The sequence below is a fragment of the Tachyglossus aculeatus genome, chromosome 8 (genome assembly GCF_015852505.1).
Source record: "Tachyglossus aculeatus isolate mTacAcu1 chromosome 8, mTacAcu1.pri, whole genome shotgun sequence".
Lineage (NCBI taxonomy): Eukaryota > Metazoa > Chordata > Mammalia > Monotremata > Tachyglossidae > Tachyglossus > Tachyglossus aculeatus.
In genome coordinates this window covers 36,113,727-36,130,640 of record NC_052073.1, presented here as the reverse complement: position 1 = coordinate 36,130,640, position 16,914 = coordinate 36,113,727, and the positions used below count along the sequence as shown (strand labels likewise).

The 16,914-nt window shown below is 54.1% G+C and overlaps 1 protein-coding gene across 2 annotated transcripts in view; it reads right to left on the bottom strand.

The window, feature by feature from the left end:
* The window catches only part of TPX2 (TPX2 microtubule nucleation factor), a 28,459-nt gene extending 14,674 nt beyond the window's left edge, over nt 1-13,785 (bottom strand). For both annotated transcript variants that reach the window (XM_038750322.1, XM_038750323.1), the window contains exons 1-8: nt 13,458-13,785; nt 13,013-13,135; nt 8,876-9,005; nt 5,240-5,359; nt 3,060-3,131; nt 2,830-2,951; nt 1,499-1,653; nt 214-403 (exon numbers count right to left, since the gene is read on the bottom strand). In XM_038750322.1, coding sequence (XP_038606250.1) covers nt 214-403; nt 1,499-1,653; nt 2,830-2,951; nt 3,060-3,131; nt 5,240-5,359; nt 8,876-9,005; nt 13,013-13,135; nt 13,458-13,560 — 1,015 coding nt within the window. In that variant the 5' untranslated portion in view covers nt 13,561-13,785. The remainder of the gene's footprint in view (nt 1-213; nt 404-1,498; nt 1,654-2,829; nt 2,952-3,059; nt 3,132-5,239; nt 5,360-8,875; nt 9,006-13,012; nt 13,136-13,457) is intronic.
* Between the last annotated feature and the right edge of the window lie 3,129 nt (nt 13,786-16,914).

The following is a 16,914-nucleotide window of genomic DNA, read 5'->3' as shown; positions in this document are numbered from 1 at the left end:
TGGACTTCCCAAGCGCTTGGTCCAGTGCTCTGCACACAGTAAGCGCTCAATAAACTTGTATTCTATTCATTTGATCGGGACAACCCCATCACCTGGTTGCCTCCCCAGTGATTAAGCACATAGTAAGCGCTTAATAAATGCCATTATTATTATTATTATTATTATTATTATTGCCCTCAGCTGAACGGGTGGGGGCCGGGAGAGGGGGCTCACCGTCGTTGTCCTTCTTGCTGCGGAGGTGATAGCGGGTCGGGGTCCGCCGCTGGAAGGCCTCGATCTGCTGGGCCAGGGGCACGTAGCCCGGACCCCCGGTGCCCCCCGCCCCCGCCTCCTCCAGCTGACGCTTCTTGCCCCGCGACAGGTTGAAAGGCTTCGGGACCGTGGGGCCTTTGCATCCCTGGACCTGCGGGACACGAACCGGGGGGACGGACGGACGGACGGGGGGGGGTCACGTGACGTGGCGGACCCCGACCGCCGGCACGGCCCGACGCTGGGATCTCCTCGTCCTCCTGGTACGGCTCCTCGCCGGAGACGGGGCCCGGCCTGGAAACGGGGGTCCGTCTCGCGGCTTATCCCACCGCCCGGGCAACGGGGTGGGGTCCATTCTATACCCCGTCTTTTTAGACTGTGAGCCCGCTGTTGGGTAGGGACTGTCAATCAATCAATCAATCAATCAATCGTATTTACTGAGCGCTTACTATGTGCAGAGCACTGTACTAAGCGCTTGGGAAGTACAAATTGGCATCACATAGAGACAGTCCCTACCCAACAGTGGGCTCACAGTCTAAAAGGGGGAGACAGAGAACAGAACCAAACATACCAACAAAATAAAATAAGTAGGATAGAAACGTACAAGTAAAATTAATAAATAAATAAATAAATAGAGTAATAAATATGTACAACCATATATCCATATATACAGGTGCTGTGGGGAAGGGAAGGAGGTAAGACGGGGGGATGGAGAGGGGGACGAGGGGGAGAGGAACGAAGGGGCTCTATGCCGCTCTATGTCGCTATATGCTGCCAACTTGTAAGCGCTTAGTACGGTGCTCTGCACATAGTAAGCGCTCAATAAATACGATTGATTGATTGTACTTCCCAAGCGCTTAGTCTGCACAAAATAAGCGCTCAATAAATACGATTGATTGATTGATTCTGAGAGACGGAGACGGGGGCCCAGACTATAACCGGGGTCCGCCCACCGGCCTCCGCCGCACGGAACAAGAGGCCTAGCCCGGAACCACTGTCTACCAGGTAGCCCCCTCCTCACGAGAGAAGGGGATGACGCCCACCGGCCCACCGGCCAAGAGGCCCAGCCGGAGCCGCGGTCCACCCGGCAGCCCCCTCCTCACCGGACACGAGGCCTAGGCCGAACCCACGGCCCCCCGGAGACAGGGCCCACCTTATAACCGGCGTCCAGCCGGCAGCCCACCCGTCACCGGCCCCAAGGCAGTGTCCCCTCCCCCCGGGGCGTCCTCCCCACTCCCGCCGGACTGACCGGGGACGGGGGGTGCTTCCTGAGGTGGGAGGTGAAGCTGGTCTCCCTGTAGGGCTCCTGGCTGTCGGCCGGCGGGGCCTTGACCCGCTGGTCCGTGCAGAAGTGGAAATCCACCGTCTTGGTCACGTGGCCGGACGTCTTCTTCACCGGCTTCCCTGGGAAGGGGCGGGAGGGCGCGGACACGTCACCGCCGTGACCCCCCGGGGGGCTCACGGTCTCCATCCCCACTTTCCAGAGGAGGGAACTGAGGCCCGGGGAAGGGAGGTGCAGCAGCAGCGTGGCTCAGTGGAAAAGAGCCCGGGCTTTGGAGTCAGGGGTCGTGGGTTCAAATCCCCACTCCGCCCAATTGTCAGCTGGGTGACTTTGGGCGAGTCACTTCATCATCATCAATCGTATTTATTGAGCGCTTACTATGTGCAGAGTATGAGAAGTACAAATTGGCAACATATAGAGACAGTCCCTACCCAACAGTGGGCTCACAGTCTAAGAGACAGTGGGCTCACAGTCTAAAAGACTTCTCTAGGCCTCAGTGCCCTCATCTGGAAAATGGGGATGAAGACTGGGAGCCCCCCACCCCCGAGGGACAACCTCATCACCTTGTAACCTCCCCAGCACTTAGAACAGTGCTTTGCACATAGTAAGCGCCTAATAAATGCTATTATTATTATTATCAGTGACTGGCCCAAGGTCACACAGCAGACCTGGGTCCTTCTGACTGCCAAGCTCATGCTCTTTAGACTGTGAGCCCACTGTTGGGTAGGGACCGTCTCTATATGTTGCCGATTTGGACTTCCCAAGCGCTTAGTACAGTGCTCTGCACACAGTAAGCGCTCAATAAATACGACTGATGATGATGATGATGCTCCAACCACTATGCCACGCTGATCCTCTAGACTGTCGGCAAATTGTGGGTGGGGACTGTGTTTTCTCCCAGTATGGCGCTCTGCAGCGCTCAATAAGTACTATTGACGGATTGACTGATTATTGGACGCTCCCGAGCGCTCGGTCCAGTGCTCCGCGCCCGGTCCGCTCTCAATAAATCATCATCATCATCAATCGTATTTATTGAGCGCTTACTATGTGCAGAGCACTGGACTAAGCGCTTGGGAAGTCCAAATTGGCAACGTATAGAGACAGTCCCTACCCAACAGTGGGCTCCCAGTCTAAAAGGGGGAGACAGAGAACAAAACCAAACAGACTAACGAAATAAAATAAATAGAATAGCTACGTACAAGTAAAATAAATAAATAAATAGATGTCAGCTAGTCTAGTACATTTCATTTTTCATATTGTGAGCAAATGTTCTGATCCTATTTATCGATCGGTCTCACCCGCTCCGGCCAGGGCGGCTTTGAGGGACTCTTCGTTCTTTCTCCTCATCTCCATCACCTCCTGCTGCATCCTCATCCTCGTCTCCAGCTCCTGCTCCTCCGTGCTCTTTACCACCTTCTTCCTGGAGCCGGGAGGGGAGGGGGCGGCAAGTTGGGTGGGCACAAGACCCCCCCCCGGCAACCCGGAGACCCCCATCCCGAGCCCCCGGACGGTCGGGGGAAGGCCTCACCTCAAGAGAGGAGGCTCGCCCGCCTTGCCGCCTTGCGAGTTGCTTCCCGTTGCTTTGCCTCTGCTGTTCGAGCTGGGGCGGGTGGGCAGGGTAAAACGAAATTATCCGATTTAAAAATAAAATAAAATAAATAAGGAAAAAGTCGCCGGGGGTCTCGAGCGCCTTCGTCGCCGCCGGCGGTCTCCCGGGGGTCCGGGAGGGTGAGGCGTGTAGCCCCCCTCCCCAATTCCGTCGCCGGCGTCCGCACCCCCTTACCCTCGCGGGAGAGAGGGTGGTCCTCAGGGGGTGGGGGTCCCCCGGGGCCGAGCACCGGACCCCCACCCCCCTCGCGGAGGCCGGGTGTTGTTTTCTATTTATTTATTATTTTCCTTGTCCATATCTATTCTATTTATTTTATTTTGTTAGTATGTTTGGTTTTGTTCTCTGTCTCCCCCTTTTAGACCGTGAGCCCACTGTTGGGTAGGGACTGTCTCTGGATGTTGCCAACTTGGACTTCCCAAGCGCTCAGTACAGCGCTCCGCACACAGTAAGCGCTCAATAAATACGACTGATGTTGATGATGATGATGACGGGGAATGCTCCCAAGCGCTTAGTCCGGTGCTCAGCACGTAGCAGTGCTCAGGACAGTGCCCTGCACACAGCAGACCGGCAGCTTATTGAGGGTGGGGATGGGGGGGGTCTACCAACCGCTGGCCTGAGCCCAGCCCGATTTGCTTACGGCGGCGCTTAGTACATCGCCTGGCACACAGCAGACAGTAATAATAATAATAATGATGGCATTTATTAAGCGCTTACTATGTGCAAGGCACTGTTCTAAGCGCTGGAGAGGTTACAAGGTGATCAGGTTGTCCCAGGGTGGGGACTCACAGTTTTAATCCCCATTTTCCAGATGAGGTAAATGAGGCCCGGAGAAGTGAAGTGACTTGCCCAAAGTCCCACAGCTGACCACTGGCGGAGTCGGGATTGGAACCCATGACCTCTGACTCCAAAGCCCGGGCTCTTTCCACTGAGCCACGCTGCTTCTCCAAGTAACGGTAAGCTCCCTGACGGCTCCCTGTGAGCAGGGAATGTGGGTGTCTTTTATAGGGTCACGTCGTCAATCAGTCAATCAATCAATCGTATTTATTGAGCGCTTACTGTGTGCAGAGCACTGGACTAAGCGCTTGGGAAGTCCAAGTTGGCAACATCTAGAGACGGTCCCTACCCAACAGTGGGCTCACAGTCTAAAAGGGGGAGACAGAACAAACCAAACATACTAACAAAATAAAATAAATAGAATAGATATGTACAAGTAAAATAAATAAATAAGCACTTGGGAAGCGGCTATATAAATAAATAATAAATATAATGATTATATTATCATACATAATATTATATATCATATTTACTTATATATTTATATATTATTTAAATTATACTTATAAATATTTATATTTATGTATATGCATACATATATAGATATATTCATATATTTATTTACATACATATTTATTTGTTTATAAATATTTATAATTATATGTTTACATATTTATATATTACACACTATATCATTATATGTAATATATCATATATTTATTTATGTGTGCATAGATATATATAAATATTTATTTATTCATATTTCTATATTCACATATTATATATGCTATATTATATATAATGTCATATGCAATATATTATATATCTATTTATTTATGTGTGTGAATATATAAAAATATATAAATATATTCATTTATAAATATTTATATTTATATATTTACATATTCATCTATTATATTATTATTTACGCTATAACATGTAATATATTATATATTTATTCATGTGTGCAAAAATATATAAATATATATATTCAAAAATATTTCGATTTATATATTTATATATATTGTATCATGTTATTATATATGATGTTATTTATACAATATATTATATATTCTAATATATTATTATTATATAATAATAATAGATATATATAAATGAATGAGCGCTTGTCCTCGCCCGATCGCTTGCAACAGTGCCACGCACCCACTGAGAGCTCGATAAATACCACTGCTGGGTTGGCTGGTAGTGAGCGCTTCAATATCATACAAAAAATTACAATAAAAACGCGCGGGTTTGCAGCTGGAGCGAGGGCAGAGGAGGTGGGGTTGGCCGGCAAAGAGGGCAGGGGGGCTGGGGACACTCACATCTTCCTCTTCTTGGAGGGCGGCACGCGGTGATTGGCGTCGGGCGTGGCCGAGGGCCGGGGACCGGACGGGCAGCGCGGCCTCTCCGGTCTCTTCTGGGCCGACAGGCGCTTCGACGTCCTAACGGTAATGGTGACAATGGCATAACAACAACAATAATGATGGCATTTATTAATTAAGCGCTTACTCTGTGCAAAGCACTGTTCTGAGCGCTGGGGAATTTACAAGGTGATCAGGTTTGTCCCCCGTGGGACAGTCTTCATCCCCGTTTTACAGAGGAGGTCACTGAGGCCCAGAGAATAACAATAATAATAATAATAATGGCATTTATTAAGCGCTTACTATGTGCAAAGCACTGTTCTAAGCACTGGGGGGATACAAGGTGAGCAGGTTGGGGCTCACAGTCATCATCCCCACTTTACAGATGAGGGAACTGAGGCTCCCAGAAGTGAAGTGACTTGCCCAAGATCGCACAGCAGACATATGGTGGAGCCGGGATTTGAACCCGTGACCTCTGACTCCAAAGCCCGGGCTCTTTCCACTGAGCCACGCTGCTTCTCGTGACTTCTCGTGAAGTGAAGGTGACTCGCCCAAAGTCACCCGGCTGACAAGTGGCAGAGCCGGGATTTGAACCCATGACCTCCGCCTTCAAAGCCTGGCCTCTTTCCCCCGAGCCACGCTGCTTCCCTACTTCCCAAGCGCTTAGTACAGTGCTCTGCCCACAGCAAGCGCTTGATAAATACGACGGAATGAATGAATGAATGAAGCACTGCTCTAAGCACTGGGGAATTTACAAGGTGATCACGTTGTCCCCCGTGGGGCTCACAGTCTTCATCCCCATTTTACAGAGGAGGGAACTGAGACCCAGAGAAGTGAAGGTGACTCGCCCAAAGTCACCCGGCTGACAAGTGGCAGAGCCAGGATTTGAACCCATAACCTCTGACTTCAAAGCCCGGGCTCTTTCCCCCGAGCCACGCTGCTTCCCTACTTCCCAAGCGCATAGTACAGTGCTCTGCCCGCAGCAAGCGCTCAATAAATCCGACAGAATGAATGAATGAAGCACTGTTCTAAGCGCTGGGGGATTTACAAGGTGATCACGTTGTCCCCCGTGGGGCTCACAGTCTTCATCCCCATTTTACAGAGGAGGGAACTGAGGCCCAGAGAAGTGAAGGTGACTTGCCCAAAGTCACCCGGCTGACAAGTGGCGGAGCCGGGATTTGAACCCATGACCTCTGACTTCAAAGCCCGGCCTCTTTCCCCCGAGCCACGCTGCTTCCCTACTTCCCAAGCGCTTAGTACAGTGCTCTGCCCGCAGCAAGCGCTCGACACATCCGACGGAATGAATGAATGAAGCACTGTTCTAAGCGCTGGGGGGTTACAAGGTGAGCAGGTTGCCCCCCGCGGGGCTCCCAGTCTTCATCCCCATTTTCCAGATGAGGGAACTGAGGCCCAGAGAAGTGAAATGACTTGCCCAAGGTCACACAGCTGACAAGCTATGGTGCCTGGATTTGAACCCCTGACCTCTGACTCCAAAGCCCGGGCTCTTGCCACTGAACCACACTGCTTCTCTATACTGCACTACACTGAAATATACTATCTACTATCCTATTCCCAAGCGCTTAGTACAGTGCTCTACACACCGTAAGCGCTCAATAAATACGACTGAATGAATGAATGAACGATACAGTCCCCAAATCTAGATCTTCAGCCCTAGGGAGCGCAGAGCATGCGCAGTCGAAGCCCGGGAAGTGGGTTAAGCGCTTCCTGCCGAGCATCGTCCTAAGCGCTGGGGGAGATAAGGAGGTCATCAGGTTGTCCCGCGTGGGGCTCACGGGCTTCACCCCCATTTGACAGATGGGGGAACCGAGGCCCAGAGAAGGGAAGCGGCTCTCCCAAAGTCACGCAGCTGACAAGCGGCGGCGCCGGGATTAGAACCCACGACCTTTGACTCCCAAGCCCGGGCTCTTTCCACTGAGCCACGCTGCTGCTCCTAAACAGCTTCCAAGGGCCTTCCAAGGGAGCCGTTTCGCCCCGGTTTGGAGCGAAAGCGGGAAGGTTGGGAATAATAATAATAATGACGAGGGTATTTGTTGAGCGCTTACTATGGGCCGAGCACCGTTCTAAGCGCTGGGGTGGATACAAGGTAATCGGGTTGTCCCGCGTGGGGCTCACGGGCTTCACCCCCATTTGACAGATGGGGGAACCGAGGCCCAGAGAAGGGAAGCGGCTTTCCCAAAGTCACGCAGCTGACAAGGGGCGGAGCCGGGATTAGAACCCACGACCTCGGACTCCCAAGCCCGGGTTCTGACCATTGGGCCACGCTGCTTCTCGGGGTCGGGGGGAAGGGGGGTAGGGAGAGGTCAGCGCCCCCCGAACCCCCCGGCTGAACCCCCAATTCCTTTATTTATTTATTTATTTTACTTGTACATTTCTATCCTATTTATTTTATTTTGTTGGTATGTTTGGTTCTGTTCTCTGTCTCCCCCTTTTAGACTGTGAGCCCACTGTTGGGTAGGGACTGTCTCTAGGTGTTGCCAATTTGTACTTCCCAAGCGCCTAGTACAGTGCTCTGCACATAGTAAGCGCTCAATAAATACGATTGATTGATTGATTGATTGATTGCAGAGGCGGGGGGTCACACACTTCTCCGGGCGTGGATTCACCTCTGGACCGGAAGCTCCTTGCGGGCAGGGACCGTGTCTGCCGAACGTCCCAGTGGAACGCTCAGTACAGTGCTCCGCACACAGTAAGCGCTCAATAAATACGATTGATTGATTGACTGACTCTCCCCCCGAGCGCTCAGTGCAGTGCTCGGCCCACGGGAGGCGTTCAATAAATGCCGGTGAATGCCAGCTAGACTGTCAGTTCGTTGTGGGCTGCCGGCTCTTTTCTAGCGGACTCTCCCGAGCGCTTTGCGCAGTGCTCGGCCCGCGGGAGGCGCTCAGTAAATACAGTTGATTGACTGGGGGCTCCCTGTGGACGGCGATCTACTGACCGTTGTAGTCATTCATTCATTCATTCGTATTTATTGAGCGCTTACTGTGTGCAGAGCACTGTACTAAGCGCTTGGGAAGTCCAAGTTGGCAACATACAGAGACGGTCCCTACCCAACAGTGGGCTCACGGTCTAGAAGACCCCCAAGTGCTCAGCGCAGTGCTCTGACCACAGTAGACCGCTAGCTCCTTGAGGGCAGGACCCGTGTCTAGTCCCTCCACCCCGAAGCGCTCAGCACAGTGCTCTGCGCACAGGAGTCCCTTGAGGGCAAGGACCAAATCTACCGCCTCTGTCGTTCCTTTTAGACCGTGAGCCCACTGTTGGGTAGGGACTGTCTCTATATGTTGCCAACTTGGACTTCCCAAGCGCTTAGTACAGTGCTCTGCACACAGTAAGCGCTCAATAAATACGATTGATGATGATGATGATGTCTGCTGTGTGACCTTGGGCCAGTCGCTTCTCTTTTCAGGGCCTCGGTTCCCTCCTCTGCCAAATGGGGATGAAGACTGAGAGTTCCATGCCAACCTGATGAGCTCCACCAGCACTTAGTACAGTGCCCGCCACATAATAAGCGCTTAACAAGTCTTATGATTACTATCATTACTAGTCCGAATCGGGCCGGCCCCCCCGGGGTCTCCTCACCTCCGCGGCTGGCCCCCCGGGCCGGGGACGCCCTTAGCCGTGACCCTCCAGGCCTCCAGCGACTCGCAGATGTTTGTGAGGACTGGTCTGGACGCCACTGCCTCCTTCTTCCCGGTGTGGGGGACGTCCTCTACGTGCGCACGATACAAGGGAGAAGTGGGTCAGAGTGGGAAGGGGGAGTCGGGGGGAAGAGCCCCCCTCGGCGGTCAGCTCCCTGTGGGCAGGGAATGCATCAGTCTGTTGTTCTACTGGACTCTCCGAGCGCTCAGTACAGTGCTCTTCACACAGTCTACTGATTTCTCATCACGTGTCTCTCCCCCTCTAGACCATCAGCTCCTTGTGGGCAGGGAATGGGTCTGTTTATTGTTCTCCTGGACTCTCCCAAGTGTTTAGAACAGTGCTCTGCGCACGGCATATTGATTTCTCTCCATGTCCGCCTTCCCCTCTAAACCGTCGGCAACTTGTGGGCAGGGAACGCGCCCGCTGACTCTGCTGAACGGCACTCTCCCAAGCGCTTAGTGCGGTGCTCCGCACCCAGGAAGCGCTCAATAAACGGCCCGGACGCTGGGGACGCGACACGGTCCCCGTCCCGCCGGGGAGGTGACGCCCTACGGGGGAAGAGGGAACGGGGGTTTTCCTTCCCATTTTTCCGGGCGAGGAAACCGAGGCTGCGGCGGAGCCCGAGTCCCAAGCGCCCCCCCGCCCCCCGTGCCCGTGCCCCCCGCGCCCCGCGGCTTCCTGCGGGTCCCGGTTTGTGGGAGCCCCGGGGGTGGGGGCGGGGGCGGGGGCGGGGGCTGGCAGGGGGCCGGGGCCGGGGGTGAGCTCGGGCTGGGGTTTGCCCCCTTGAGGGATTTCCCAGTCGCCGGGCAGAGGTCAGCGGGCCGGCGGGCCGGCCCCGGGGCCACCAACCACCGCGGGGAAATCCGAGCCGGGGGCTCCGCCGAGGCGGGAGGGCGGGCATGCGGGCGGGAGGGCGGGCGGGCACGCCAAGGGGGGCCTGGGTTTATTTCCGGATTTCACCTGACTTCACCTAGGCCCGGCTGGCGGGGGCGGGGAGGGGAGGGAGGGAGGGAGGGAGGGGAGGAGGAGAAGGAAGAGGAGGAGGAGGAGAAGGAAGAGGAGGAGGAGAAGAGGAAGAGAAGGAAGAGGAGGAGGAGAAGAGGAAGAGAAGGAAGAGGAGGAGGGGAAAGAGGAGGAGGAGGAGGAGAAGGATAGGAGAAGGAAGAGGAGGAGGGGAAGGGGAGGAGGAGGAGGGGGGGAAGGGGAGGAGGAGGAGGAGAAGGAAGAGGAGGAGGAGAAGAGGAAGAGGAGAAGGAAGAGGAGGAGGAGAAGAGGAGGAGAAGGAAGAGGAGGAGGAGAAGGAAGAGGAGGAGGAGAAGGAAGAGGAGGAGGAGAAGAGGAAGAGGAGAAGGAAGAGGAGGAGGAGAAGAGGAGGAGAAGGAAGAGGAGGAGGAGAAGGAAGAGGAGGAGGAGGAGGAGGAGAAGGATAGGAGAAGGAAGAGGAGGAGGGGAAGGGGAAGAGGAGGAGGAGGGGAAGGGGAGGAAGAGGAGGAGAAGGAAGAGGAGGAGGAGAAGAGGAAGAGGAGAAGGAAGAGGAGGAGGAGAAGAGGAAGAGGAGAAGGAAGAGGAGGAGGAGAAGAGGAGGAGAAGGAAGAGGAGGAGGAGAAGGAAGAGGAGGAGGAGAAGGAAGAGAAGGAGAAGGAAGAGGAGGAGGAGGAGAAGGAAGAGGAGGAGGAGAAGGAAGAGGAGGAGGGGAAAGAGGAGGAGGAGGAGGAGAAGGAAGAGGAGAAGGAAGAGGAGGAGGAGAAGGAAGAGGAGGAGGAGAAAAGGAGGAGGAGAAGGAAGAGGAGGAGGAGAAAAGGAGGAGTAGAAGGAAGAGGAGGAGGAGAGGGAAGAGGAGAAGAAGAAGGAAGAGGAGGAGGAGGAGAAGGAAGAGGAGGAAGAAGAAGGAAGAGGAGGAGGAAAAGGAAGGAGGCGGAGCGGGAGGAGGAGGAAGCTGAGCAGGAAAAGAAAGAGGAGGAAGAGAAGTCAGCCAGTCAATTGCATTTACTGAGTGCTTACTTTGTGCACAGTACTAAGTACTAAGCACTTGGGCAAGGACAACAGAACAGACAGATTCCCCACTCACAACGAATTTACAGTCCACAGTGGAGGAGGAGGAAGGCAAGGAGGACGAGGAGGAAGACAAGGAGGGCGAGGGGGAAAAGGATGAGGACAAGGAGGAGCAGCGGAAAAGGAAAAGACCCCAGGGTCCTCAGATGGAGTCCCGGCTCCGGCACGGCGTCCCCGCTGTGTGGCCTCGGGCCGGTCACTGCACCTCTCTGGGCTTCCACCGCCTCAACCACGTAATGGCCTCCCCCTCGGAGACTGTTAGCGCCATGGGCCCCGGGGGCTGGGTCCGCTCTGACTCCCTCGGGTCCAATATTTCTCTTCGTGCCCGTCGCCCCCTCAGAGCCGTCAGCTCGTTGTGGGAGGGGAACATGTCCACCCACCCTGTTGTCTCAGACTGTCCCAGGTGCTTAGTACAGTGCTCTGCGCTCAATCAATACCGCCAATGGATCGCTATCCAACCGATCGCGGCGGGCAGGCCAGCGATCCCCCTCCCCTCTACGTTTTCTCGCCGGGCAGACTGAGGCCCGGGCCGGGACGGGGCCTCTCGTGGGTGGATCCCACTGGGGTGGATTAATAATAATAATAATAATGATGGCATTTATTAAGCGCTTACTATGTGCAAAGCACTGTTCTAAGCGCTGGGGAGGTTACAACGTGATCAGGTTGTCCCATGTGGGGCTCACAGTCTTAACCCCCATTTTACAGTTGAGGGAACTGAGGCCCAGAGAAGTTAAGTGACTGCCCAAAGTCACACAGCTGACAATTGGCGGAGCCGGGATTTGAACCCATGAACTCTGACTCTCTTAGACTGTAAGCCCACTGTTGGGTAGGGACTGTCTCTATATGTTGCCAACCTGTACTTCCCAAGCGCTTAGTCCAGTACTCTGCACACAGTAAGCGCTCAATAAATACGACTGATTGATTGATTGACTCCAAAGCCCGGGCTCTTTCCACTGAACCACGCTGACTCAACCTCATTCATTCATTCAATCGTATTTATTGAGCGCTTCCTGTGTGCACAGCACTGTACTAAATGCTTGGGAAGTACAAGTCGGCGATATCTAGAGACGGTCCCTACCCTACAGCGGGCTCACAGTCTAGAAGGGGGAGACTGACGACAAAACAGAACATGTGGACGGGTGTCAAGTCGTCGGAATAAATAGAATTAAAGCTAGATGTACATTATTAACAAAATAGAACAGTGGATGTGTACAAGTAAAATAAATAGAGTAAACAAATATTCAATGAATACCTGTATATATGTTTGCACGTATTTATTACTCTATTTTATTTGTACATATTTATTCTATTTTATTTTGTTAATATGTTTTGTTTTGTTGTCTGTCTCCCCCTTCTCGACTGTGAGCCCGCTGTTGGGCAGGGACCGTCTTTAGATGTTGCCAACTTCAATCAATCAATCAATCATATTTATTGAGCGCTTACTGTGTGCACAGCACTGTACTAAGCGCTTGGGAAGTCCAAGTTGGCAACATATAGAGACGGTCCCTACCCGACAGCGGGCTCACAGTCTAGAAGATAATAACGGCATTTATTAAGCGCTTACTATGTGCAAAACACTGTAGACAAGTGGCAGAGCTGGGATGGGCATCCAGCGCGGCCTAGCCGGGAGAGCCCGGGCCTAGGAATCGAGAGGACCTGGGTTCCAATCCCGGCGCCACCCCTTGTCTGCCGTGTGACCCTGACCGAGTCACTTGTCCTTCCCAAGCGCTTAGTCCAGTGCTCTGCACACAGTAAGCGCTCAATAAATACGACTGAACGAATGAATATACGGAGGGGCTGTGGGGAGGGGAAGGAGGCAGGGCGGGGGGGATGGGGAGGAGGAGAGGAAAAAGGGGGGCTGAGTGTGGGAAGGCCTCCTGGAGGAGGTGAGCGCTCAGTAGGGCTTTGAAGGGAGGAAGAGAGCGAGGTTGGCGGATGGGCGGAGGGATTGGGGGCATTCCGGGCCCGGGGGTCGACGGCGGGACGGGCGAGACCTCGCAGCTGGCGGGCTTGGGGGCTCCTTACCCGACTTGAGCAGGGGGGTGACGATGGCTTGGGGGAGGTTTGCCATCCTCAGCGGGGTCCTGGCCGTCGGGAGCCGGATGGTGGGCTGGGCCAGGGGGGCGTTCTCCTGGTTGTCCTTCTGGTCTGTGTGCAGAAGCAATGCCCCGCGCCCGCCCGTCAACCAATCAATCAATCAATCGGATTTATTGAGCGCTTACCGTGTGCCGAGCACTGCACTCAGCGCCTGGGAAGTCGGCAACATCGAGAGACGGTCCCTACCCGACAGCGGGCTCGCGGTCTAGACCCCCCCCCCCCCACCACCACAGTCCCCGGGAGCGGGCCCAGAGTCACGGCGGCCACCACACCAGCCCCCGGGCTCTCCCCGTGGGCCCCAGGGGCCCGAGCTGGAGGCGGGCGGTCCACTCCGGGTGGGCCCATCCCGCGGGGACCCCCCCCGGACACCTACCGAACCACGTGTCGTCATGGGGCCCGCCGTCCTCGTCCAGGGCCGTGAAGTTGATGAAGGCGCTGGGGGCGTCGAAGGTGTACGACTCCTCTCTTTGCGCCATCCTCGGCCCCGCCGCCGGCCTCTTTCTCTGTCGGCCTCCCTCTCCGCCGGCCTCTTTTCCCGTCAGGCTCCCTCTCCGTCGACCTCCTTTCCCGTCAGCCTCCTTCTCCGTCGACCTCCTTTCCCGTCAGCCTCCCTCTCCGTCGGCCTCCTTTCCCGTCAGCCTCCCTCTCCGCCGGCCTCCTCTCCCTCGGCCTCCACTCTTCTGGCCGCCGCCTCCTCTTTCCTGGAGAGAAACATTTCTGGACTGTAGACGCTCCGCCCCCAGATAACACCGATTCCCCCTCCCCAGAGGCGCATCCTACAGCGTCCAGCCCTCAGGAAGACACCTACACATACTCCTGGGGTACTGATTACAGTCTCCTGGAGGGCAAGGACCATGTCTTTTTGCTTTGTTTTTGATGGCATTTATTACGCGCTTACTATGTGCCAAGCACTGTTCTAAGCGCTGGGGAGGTTACAAGGTGATCAGGTTGTCCCACGGGGGGCTCACGGTCTTCATCCCCATTTTCCAGATGAGGGAACTGAGGCCCAGAGAAGTGACTTGCCCAAAGTCACCCAGCTGACAAGTGACGGAGCCGGGATTTGAACCCATGACCTCTGACTCCAAAGCCCGGGCTCTTTTCACTGAGCCACGCTGTTTCCCATGTCTTCTTACTACTGGACTCTCCCGAGCGCCCAGTACGCTGCTCGACACCCAGTAACCGCTCAGTAAATACAAATGAACGGAGCTTACCCAAGGTCACCCAGCAGATTCCCAGGCTCGGGTGGCAGTGGGGGAAATCTAACCACTAGGCTGCTTCTCTCTCCCCCTCCATTTTACAGATGAGGAAAGTGAGGCCCGGACAAGTGACTTACCCAAGGTAACGCAGCATTCATTCAATCGTATTTATTGAGCGCTTACTGTGTGCAGAGCACTGGACTAAGCACTTGGGAAGTACAAGTTGGCAACATATAGAGACGGTCCCTACCCAACAGCAGGCTCACGGTCCAGAAGATAATAATGGCATTTATTCAATCAATCAATCGTATTTATTGAGCGCTTACTGTGTGCACAGCACTGGACTAAGCACTTGGGAAGTACAAGTTGGCAACATATAGAGACGGTCCCTACCCAACAGCGGGCTCACGGTCCAGAAGATAATAATGGCATTTATTCAATCAATCAGTCATATGTATTGAGCGCTTACTGTGTGCACAGCACTGTACTAAGCGCTTAGGAAGTACAAGTTGGCAACATATAGAGACAGTCCCTACCCAACAGCGGGCTCACAGTCTAGAAGATAATAACGGCATTTATTAAGCGCTTACTAGGTAGACAAGTGGCAGAGCTGGGATGGGCATCCAGCGCGGCCTAGCCGGGAGAGCCCGGGCCTAGGAGTCGAGAGGACCTGGGTTCTAATCCCGGCGCCACCCCTTGTCTGCCGTGTGACCCTGACCGAGTCACTTCACTGTGCCTCAGTTTCCTCCTCTGGAACACGGGGGTGAAGACTGTGAGCCCCATGGGGGACGGGGACTCTGTCCAACCCGACTGGCTTGCCTCTACCCCAACGCTTAGTACAGCGCCCGGCACTTAGTGAGTGCTTAACAAAGACCGTTTTTTGAAAAAGATCCTGCTAACTCCCAGGCCCTCAAGTCTCTGGGCCGGTTTAGTCGGGGTATCGATTGGGCCTTTTCCGCGTGCCAAGCCCTGGACTGAGCACTGTGCTACGTGCTGGGGAGAGATCCAGGACAGTGGGGTCGGCCCCGGCCCCCCAGCGAGGGAGAGACCCCCCCGGGGCCTGATCCCGGCTCTGCCCCTTGCGGGCTGGGTGACCTTGGGCCCGTCACGTCACCGGGAAGGGTGTGCGGGGGACGAGGGAGCATGGGAAGCGGAGGGATTCTCAGGATCCCGGGGACCCAACTGGGTCACTGGGAGCCATTCCCAGGCTGGAATGCTTTGGAAAGGGTCCACGGGAGAGAAGGAGGGGGAGGAGGAGGAGCAGGAGGAAGAGGAGGGCGAGAAGGGAGAGGAGGAGGAATAGGAGAAGGAAGAGGAGGAAAATGAGGAGGAGGAGAAGGAAGAAGAGGCAGAGGTGGAGAAAGAGAGGAAGAGAAGAAGGAAGAGAAGAGGAGGAGGAAAATGAGGAGGAGGAGGAGGAAAAGGAAGAGAAGGAAAAGAAGGAGAAGGAAGAAGAGGCCCAGGAGGAGAAAGAGAGGAGTAGGAGGAAGAGGAGGAGGAGAGAGAGGAGAAGGAGGAGGGAGAGGAGGAGGAAGAGAAGGAAGAAGAGGCAAAGGTGGAGAAAGAGAGGAAGAGAAGAAGGAAGAGAAGAGGAGGAGGAAAATGAGGAGGAGGAGGAGGAAAAGGAAGAGAAGGAAAAGAAGAAGGAAGTAGAGGCACAGGAGGAGAAAGAGAGGAGTTGGAGGAAGAGGAAGAGGAGGAGGAGGGAGAGGAGAAGGAGGAGGGAGAGGAGGAGGAGGAGGAGGAGGAAGAGAAGGAAAAGGAGAAGGAAGAAGAGGCACAGGAGAAAGAGAGGAGTAGGAGGAAGAGGAGGAAAATGAGGAGGAGGCAGAGGAGAAGGAAGAAGAGGCGGAGGAGGAGAAAGAGGAGGAAGAGAAGAAGGAAGAGGAGGAGGAAGAGAAGGAAAAGAACAGAAGGAAAAGGAGAAGGAAGAAGAGGCACAGGAGGAGAAAGAGAGGGGTAGGAGGAAGAGGAAGAGGAGGAAAATGAGGAGGCGGCAGAGGAGAAGGAAGAAGAGGCGGAGGAGGAGAAAGAGGAGGAAGAGAAGGAGGAGGAGGAGGAAGAGAAAGAAAAGGAAGAGAAGGAAAAGGAGAAGGAAGAAGAGGTGCAAGAAGAGAAAGAGAAGAAGAGGAGGAGGAGGAAAATGAGAAGGAAGAGAAGGAAAAGGAGAAGGAAGAAGAGGCGCTTAGAAGGAGAAAGAGAAGAAGAGAATGAGGAGGAGGAAAATGAGGAGGAAGAGGAGGAGGAAGAGAAGGAAAAGGAAGAGAAGGAGAAGGCATTCAATAAATATGACTGAAGGAAGGAATGAATGAGAAGCAGGGGGAGGTGGAGGAGCAGGAGGGAGAACACAGTGAATCCTCATTTTACACTTGAGAAAACTCAGGCTCAGAGAATAACAATAATAATAATAAAGGTATTTGTTAAGCACTTACTACGTGGTAGGCATTGTGCTAAGCACTGGGGTGGAGACAAGCAAAGCGGATTGGACCCAATCCCTGTCCCACATGGGGCTCATAGCCTCCACCCCCATTTTAAGGATGAGGGAGCTGAGGCCCAGAGAAGTGAAGCGACTTGCCCAAAGTCACCCAGCTGACAAGTGCCAGAGCCGGGATTCGAACCCACAACCTCTGACTT